Source organism: Thamnophis elegans, chromosome 13, assembly GCF_009769535.1.
Source record: "Thamnophis elegans isolate rThaEle1 chromosome 13, rThaEle1.pri, whole genome shotgun sequence".
Lineage (NCBI taxonomy): Eukaryota > Metazoa > Chordata > Lepidosauria > Squamata > Colubridae > Thamnophis > Thamnophis elegans.
This window is the reverse complement of record NC_045553.1, coordinates 20,210,871-20,219,105: the sequence shown is the minus strand read 5'-3', so window position 1 is coordinate 20,219,105 and position 8,235 is coordinate 20,210,871. Positions and strand designations below refer to the sequence as shown.

Below are 8,235 nucleotides of genomic sequence, written 5' to 3'. Positions count from 1 at the left end.
TCTATTCTATTCTATTCTATTCTATTCTATTCTATTCTATTCTATTCTATATTCTTGGAACAGGAATGATGATAAACAGGAAAGTTCATCTGCCTGCCTTATAAGAATATTCTCAGGCTTGGCTACATTTAAAAAAATAATTTAATTTGAATAGATCCTTAATAAAACAATCATGAAGTACAAATGAAAAAAAAAGAACTAGAAAGAAAGATTTACCATATATACTAGGGGTCCCCAAACTTGGCAAGTTTAAGATTTGTGTACTTCAACTCCGAGAATTCTCTAGCCAACTCTGCTGGGAGTTGGAATCCACAAGTCTTAAAGTTGCCAAGTTTGAAGACTTCTGATATATACCCTGTGAAATTGAACAAGAAATTTCAAAACAACATTAAATCACTACACATAAAGTATTACTGGAATTGAATCAATAGCTGATGTTTAGCCAAAAGTAGCCAATGGAACAAGAACAATCTATTATAATTGAATATTTAAAATTTGTGCCAAATTTAAACGATCCCTTCTTACCAAAGAGCTGCCAAGATCTGCATTTCAAAAGCCAAATCTTCCAGATTTGGTCACGCCTTTTCAAATACTTCCGGCTGTTCCATAACTCAGTGGGTGAAACCCTCAGAGGTTCCAGCTGAAGCAGAAAGAAGGGGAAGCCATGGGCAACTCACAGGGAGAGGAGCAGCTGGCTCAGCCAGGTATGGTGGGGCCGTCAGATATTGTGATGCTTGGCTTGTAAAGGCCCTGCAGGCCAGACAAAAAAAAAAACATACTTTATGCTTTCTGATACACTTGTTTGCTTTTTTGGAAATGGAAAGTCTTTGGAATAACAGGAGGCAAAGAAAAGTTAATGACTTTTTAAAGGAGACACTTGTTTATTTGAGAACTCTGTATTATTTGGTAATAAGAATTTCTGGCTGCACTTCCCATCTTAATTTATTTTGAATACAGTTTTTAAAATAGCTGCATTCTTTATGGGTAGAACTTCAAGTTGAATCTATGTTTTCACTTCCCCTTTGTATATAGCAATAGGAACCCGGTTTATTAATTTGTGGAAGTTTAGTTTCAGCACCCAGAGTTGCAACATGAATTGCGACACACATGAAAGTTGTTGAAAATTTAGCGGGTTATGTCACAGAAGTGTCACGTCTGGAAATAACGTACATTCCGATGGTGTGGTTGTCATGGACTTTATAAAACAGCCAGCTGGGCTGATTCAGCAGAGATGACCCATTGGTTGCACACAATGGAGTCTGGCAGGTACTCAACAAATAAAATTATCTTTCTCCTGCTTTCTGTTCTGTGTGCAGCTGGAACTGAGGCCTGGGGTCAGGGAGCCATCTTCAAATCACGGTAAGTATCCTGGGTGAGTCTTTGGGCAGCTTGGCCAAGGGTCAAAGAAGGAGACCCCGGGAAGCTTTCCATCCCTTGGGGCACACCAATCTCACAGAGGCCTCTCCCCATTCTCCCCGTCTCCAGGAAGGGACCTGAATCCCCCCAAAGAAAAGAGGGGTGAGTCCCCCTGAGCACCCGTGGGCTCATTTCACTCAACATTGGATGCCCAATGTCTCTCTTGAGACAAAGGGCAACTCTGTTCTAAAGAAATGAATCTCTGAATGAGTGGAAGCAACTTTCTTCTGACTCAAAATCTTGCTTCCTTTGGAAGGAGAGATGCACTGATGTTCCTCCTCTACGCTCTCATGGAATTACTAGAATATTCTGCCCCGCAATTTTGAGATTGTTTGTATTTCATACATTTATTATAGCCTCAATTGGTAGCACCGTTTTCTCCATGGTGAGTTTTTTTGTTGTACAAGTATTTGTCAATGGAATGGAAGCTTTAGAGAAGGGACAGCTGAGCTAGAGTTTTTATGGTGTTTATTTAATGGTTAGAATAGCATTGATGTTAGGTTTTGTAAGCTACCCAAAACCACAAATGGAATTAATGGCATATAAAGGTAAAGTTCAGTAACGCTCTTTTCCAGGGGTGAAATTCAGCAGGTTCTGGAGAACCGGTAGCAGAAATTTTGAGTAGTTTTGAGAACTGGCAAATGCCACCTCTGGCTGGCTCTAGAATGGGGAGGGAATGGAGACTTTGCAGTATCTTTCTCCTGCCATGCCCACCAAGCCAAGCCCACAGAACAGGTAATAAAAAAAATGAATTTTACGACTGCCCATTTCCCATTATGAATATGAGGACTTTTCAAAGGAAATTTGAGCAAATAGGCAAAGGCAGTGGATGAGTGGATGAACAGCAGCTCACACTGTAAAAAGCAATACAGCTCTTAAAGCAACAAGAAGCATTTAAATGGGCCTACCTATCAAAACAAAGGACCACTGTATAATGTTCTTTATTGATTTTTATTCCGCCTTTGTCATTTTTATAAATAACTCAAGATAGCAAACATACCTACATAACACACCTTCCTATTTCCCTCACAACAATGTAGAGGTTAATGGCTGAAGAGAGATAAAAGTATATATTAAAAAAAAACTTGAATTTTGACATTTCAGACTCTGGGATGTAAACCAGAAATCCCTCTACCTTCAGAACAATGAACTAATAGCCGGATACTTGCAAGCTCCCAACTCTGCACTGGAAGGTGAGTCTTTCCTAAAACCACTTAGAGGGGGGGCTAAGAAATCACCTTTGCAGCTTTAGATTTATTTTTTTTAGCTCTCCCCCCTACAACAGGGGTGTCCAAACTTGGGAACTTTTAAGACTTGTGGATTTCAACTCCCAGAATTCCCCAGCTGGCTGAGGAATTCTGGGAGTTGAAATCCACAAGTCTTAAAGTTCCCAAGTTTGGACACTCATGTCCTACTGCAACCACCTTCAGGAGCTCAAGAGGCTGGTGGAGTTCCCTAGCAACTTACTGGTTTCTTATGATGAGGTGGGGTAGTTTGCATAATTCTGCACACATTTGTGGATTGCTCTTTTTTTGTTGTTGTCACTCTTCTGTATGTCTGCTTGATTGAAACAGGCAAATATAAATAGATAATTTAGTGTGAGATGCTAGAATTTTTTCCCCAAGAGATGTAAAATAAAATCAAGGGAAGAACTGGAGGCAGAGGGTTATAGTTTTCAGTGGAGGGGAAGGGGAGCACTTTCATTTTGACTTCTGCCAGTGCTCATTTCTTTTTTACCCCATCATACAATGCTGCTCTCACCCCATTCCCCCAACTTTGCTATGGTTGTACTCTCTAATGTGAATTCTTTATTCCAGATCTTATTTATAGGAAAGTTCCTCCAGTTTTCCTCCCCATTTGTGGAAAAAAAATGTTGGTTTGACACAGAGAAGGGGAAGGAGAATGCCATCCACTGCGGGGAGGCGGGGGGATTGAATCTTGGGAAAATAGAAAGTGTGAGAAAGAAAGAAATCTTCCTTTCTATTTTTATTAAAAAGTTTTTAATTGAACACACATTAAAACATTGGACTCAGTGTAACCGTTCTGGCAATGTCTTTGCTATCCATATTAGAATATAAAGTTAAATATTATAACCACCCTGCTTATTTACAATTGGTCTATTCAGTATTTGCAAATATAAGGATATCGTATTTCCATCCGTATTGCTTTGTTCTTGTCATACAGCTTCACTGTTATGGTTTCATACATAATTCTAACCTCCATTCTATAAATATTAGTTGTTGCTTATTTTGAGTCTTTCCTTCCTTGATTTACAAGAGATATGAGTGTTGAACTACAGTTCAGTGTCTCTCCCTCTTTCTTCTTCTTCCCCCTTCCAGAAAAGATTTTCTGGATCCGCAACCGGGCCTTTGGCCAAAAGAACTTCCCAGTCATCCTGAGCATTCAGGGTGGGAAGAGCTGCCTGGCCTCCTCTCCTGGCTCCCCACCTGAGCTGCAGTTGGAGGTGAGAAGCAAAGGGTCTCAGGAGGCCCCAGATCGCTTTGATCGGTGCTGCTACTTAGCACTTCCTACACAGAGTAATTGGGGAGCAGAGCTACACGCAGTGACTGGACAGCAGAGTTCCCTCTGTGTTTGTGCACACATGGGAGGAGGGGATTGCAACATCCTTTAGACGGGGATGTGTTTGTGTGGAAGCCTCTGCTAGCAAACCTTACACCCAGGTAAACAGGTTGTAGATCCGCACCTACATGACCCATGGCACGCGTAAGAGAGCAGGAGGCCAGATTATACCCTCAACCCATCCCATTTTTGGGTGGGTGGAGGGACCTTCTCCTTTTCTTCTCCTGATTTTCAGCTTTCCAAGTGAAACAGATGACACCAACCATTTTCCTCAAGATGGAGATGGAGCCACTTCCTCTTTTTGTATTTATTTTGTTCATTTCTCTCCTACATTCCTACAGACAGAACCCACAGGAGGAGATTCTAGCTCAGCTTCTCCTGAGGACTTTAGTAGTTTCTCAAGGACTGAGCTTCAAGAGAGCAAAGGGGAAATTGTGTAGAAGTGGCTATGTTTTCTCTTTCTGCTCCACAAACATGATCCTGGTTACGCAACAGATTATTTTTTTCATAAAGAGTCCATGTTATGCTCTCCTCAGGGAAACATGTACATTAGCTTAGGGCATGGGTGTCAAACTCAAGGCCCGTGGGCTAGATCCGGCCTGTGGGGTACTTAGATCTGGGCCATAGAACCGCCCTGGAAACAGTGAAGGACTAGCCTGCGGTGCTTCTACCGGCTTCCAAGCTCCATTTTCACTGGAAGAGGGTTGCAGGAGGCAGTCACAGCTGAAAACGGATCTTGGGAGCCTGTTTTCGCTGGCAGAGTGCTCGAGACATCACAGACCCCCCCAAACATGACATCAAGCTGGCCACGCCCACCCACTGGAGGTCCAACACAACCCTGATGCAACCCTCAATCAAATCAAGTTTGACCCCCCTGGTTTAGGTTTCCTTCACCCTCAATAGCTTCCCTCGGTTTTGCTGTCGGAAGCCCCTTTCGTGGTAACTCTTCTAGCCAGAGGTAGCTGCAATATGAGGGCTTCTTGAGGCCGTTGCCTTCCCAGAAAACCTCTTTCTTCTCCTCAGAGCATCAACATCACAGACCTGTGCAAAGATAAAGAGGCCTCCGCCCGCTTCACCTTCTTCATGTCTAACAAAGACGGGATATGGCGTTTCGAGTCAGCTGTCCACCCGGGCTGGTTCCTCTGCACTTCTTCCAAAGCCAACGAACCCATTGGGCTGATCAATGATCCAGGCTCTTCTCATCTGGTGGACTTCTACTTTCAGCCTGAGTCTTAGCTGGCCTCTCCACCTCCCTCCAAAGCACAAAGCCCACCCCTCGTAGTCTCACAGCTGCTCCTTTCTCTAAGTCCAAGCATTTCTGCAGGGTGGGGTCACTTTTCAGGAGAACAAAGCGGCAGGGAAGAGATGCCGTGTTTCTAGACTTAGCGGACACTCATAGCTCACTTTCTGGATTCAGAAATTCAGGTTTTGCAGCTAGCAGCCACAAAATTATCTGCAGACCTCCAAAGCTACGAGTGCAAAATATGCCAGCCAATTTATGAGCTCTGGTTTCCCACAAAGGAATTAAATACCTTTAAAGTAACTGTATTGACTGCATTTCATTCTAATGATTTCAAAATATGCATTAAATAAAAAACTCATTTTGTCTTAGCCACACATGTTGTTGTGGAGTGTGAATCCCCAGCATGTTATTCAGAGATCTGCTGCAGCCTGTAACATATCCTGATCAGTGACCGGTTCGGCTGAATCGGTAGTGGTTTGGCAGCCTGAGCTTCCATTCTCCACTATCCTGTCAGAGCTGAAGAAGCTTCTTGGATGAGAAGCGAAGTATCTTCTAAGAAACCCCAAACCAATAAAGTCCAGTTGCCTCCTGAAAAAGCACCTTTGGGATACGTATTTGCAATAAGCCTGTACATCCAGATTTTTCTGACCCATTTCCCAAATCATATAGATATCTTTTTCTTTGTAATCAGCTCCAACGCCTTTTTGTGACATTTAAAAACAAATGCTGTTTCTTCAAAAGGAGGAACAGTCATACCTGTAGTCCTTCAGTTGCCTATATGTATTATTTGTTATTGTTTTTTGTGGCTTTATGGTTTTCAGTGTTGTGATATTTGCCCAGAGTCAATCGGGCAGCTATAGAAATCAAATAAGTAAGTAAATAAATAAGCCGCCTTTTCTTCATCGCTCAAAAAAAGGAGACTGGATAAAAATTATCTGAATTACTGAGCCCATTAATAATTTCTGGAGAACAGGGTGCACACCACCTCCTTCCACCACATCGAGAAGAGCCTGTTTTTTAGGCTGTAGCAGAAGGATTAGGGCCCTCCAAACTTCAAAATTCTTTCCATAGGGGAGCCCGAAGATGCTTTCTCAAGAAGAAACTGGACTTCCTTGTTTTTTCTTTGAAGACATTTTGCTTCTCCTCCAAGCAGCTTCTTCCACTCTGTGTTTTCAAAGAAGAACCAAAAAGACCAGTTGCCTCTGGACAAAGCGCCTTTGGGACAACCATGACCTGGAGGACTGAGAACCTCCCTAGACTTCCATAGGGGAGGCAGCTGCAGCAGAAGGTAGGGTCCCTCGTTCCCACTAGGTGGTACTGTTTCATGGAAGGAAGTTGAAGCCTGCCCATTTTGCTGGATGGAACAGGCTGGGCAGAGACTATTGCAGGCAGAGGGTCCCTGTCTGGTAGGTCAGCGGTCCCCAATCTTTGAGTCCTGGCAGTCTGGAGGGGGGGAAGGGGAGGGGAACCGGGCTGCGCAAGTGGCAGGCTGGGGTGTATGCATGCGGATGGGCATCCTGACTTCTGCCAGCGGTGGCCTGGTTCCAAATAGGCCACGACCCATGGATTGATATAGACCCATGATGGCAAACCTGTGGCATGCAGAGCCCTCTCTGTGGGCACGGGCGCCATTGCCAGCTGCTCTTCTGGTTCATGGCGTGCATGTGGCCTTTTTCTGGGCTGTTTTCCAGGCATTTTCTGGCCGTTTTTGGGGTCAGAAGCAGCGCAAAAAAAGGCCTGAAATTTCCCTGAAAAAAGGCCTAGAAAATAGCTCATTTATAGGCTGTTTCTAGGCCGTTGTCCGGCCATTTTTTTAGATCAAAGATAAGCTCAAAAAAGGACTGAAAATTCCCTGAAAAACAGCCCGGAAAATGGCCTGTTTTTTGGCTGTTTTTGAGCCATTTTCTGGACTGTTTTTCCTGGAATTTTCAGGCTATTTTTGGCCCAAAAACGAGCTGGAAAACATTCTGAAACAGCCCCAAAAGCAGCCAAAACCAAGCATGTGCACGCCAGCCAGCTGGTCTTCGGGTTTCCAGTGCTCCAGCACACACACATGCACACACATGAACAGGCGTTCTGGTTTGGGCCCCTTGAATTGTACTTGAAATTTTATAGTGGGGCCATGTTACAGCATCCATAATGACTTGTACTTCTGGAGGAGAGTGGAGAGGGGGGAAGAGGCAGACAAATTCTTACTAACAGAAAAAAAATGATAAGAGGTTTAGAAACTTTAGGGGAGAATGACCATGTCATATTGGCATTCAAAAGTCCTCTGCTTGCAACAGTTCATTTAGTGACCGTTGAAAGTTACAACAGCACCGAAAAAAGTAACTTGTGGCCGTTGCAGTATCTTCCTGGTCCTGAGATGAAAATTCGGATGCTTGGCAAAGGGTTCATATTTATGACAGTCATAGTGTCCGATGGTCATGTGATCAGTTTTTGCCGTGACCCGTCAAAAGCGCGGACGGCAAAAGCGCGATCGACAAAATCGTGCCTTTGACGTCATCACAGCGCGACGAAAAAGATCGAAAAATTCAAATAAAAATTAATAAAAATTAAATTAAAGCAAGCCGATTCACATAAAGGTAAGGGTTAGGTTTAGGGTTAGGTTAAGGGTTAGGGTTAGCTTTAGAGCGTTAGCGTTAGGGTTAGGTTAAGGGTTAGCGTTAGGTTTTTCGTTACTTTAACGGTTAGGTTTAGGGTTAGGTTTAGGTTTAGGTTAAGAGTTAGGTTTAGGGTTAGGTTTAGGGTTAGGTTTGGGGGGCTTAGGGTAAGGTTTTCGCTTTATTTTTACATTTTTCGAACTTTTTCGTCGCGCTGTGATGACGTCACAGCGCGCTTTTGTCGAGCGCGCTTTTGTCCTACGCGCTTTTGTGGTGGAACCATTTTTGCGACCTTCTGAAAAGCAAAATTAATGGGGAATCCCGATTCACTTCACATCTGTGTTACTAACATAACAGATGCAATGATTCACTTAACAACCCTGGGAAGAAAAG

The 8,235-nt window shown here is 43.4% G+C and overlaps 1 protein-coding gene across 2 annotated transcripts; it reads left to right on the top strand.

Moving 5' to 3' along the window:
* Positions 1–344: 344 nt before the first annotated feature.
* On the top strand, positions 345–5,607 carry LOC116516416 (interleukin-1 receptor antagonist protein-like). Of its 2 annotated transcripts, XM_032228874.1 has the most exons (5): positions 345–704; positions 1,317–1,359; positions 2,521–2,609; positions 3,756–3,880; positions 5,020–5,607. In XM_032228874.1, exons 1-5 carry the CDS (start codon positions 665–667, stop codon positions 5,230–5,232), a joined length of 510 nt encoding a protein of 169 aa, XP_032084765.1. In that variant the 5' UTR covers positions 345–664; the 3' UTR covers positions 5,233–5,607. The 2 variants fall into 2 exon arrangements, with proteins under 2 accessions (XP_032084765.1, XP_032084764.1); XM_032228873.1 differs by lacking the exon at positions 345–704 and having other exon boundaries at positions 1,130–1,359.
* Positions 5,608–8,235: the final 2,628 nt, after the last annotated feature.

Coding starts and splice junctions, on each gene's coding strand:
- LOC116516416 (XM_032228873.1), top strand. CDS start 1,232: ATGACCCATTGGTTGCACACAATGGAGTCTGGCAGGTACTCAACAAAT. Junction 2,610..3,755: donor TCCCAACTCTGCACTGGAAG/GTGAGTCTTTCC, acceptor TCCCCCTTCCAG/AAAAGATTTTCTGGATCCGC. Junction 3,881..5,019: donor CACCTGAGCTGCAGTTGGAG/GTGAGAAGCAAA, acceptor TCTTCTCCTCAG/AGCATCAACATCACAGACCT.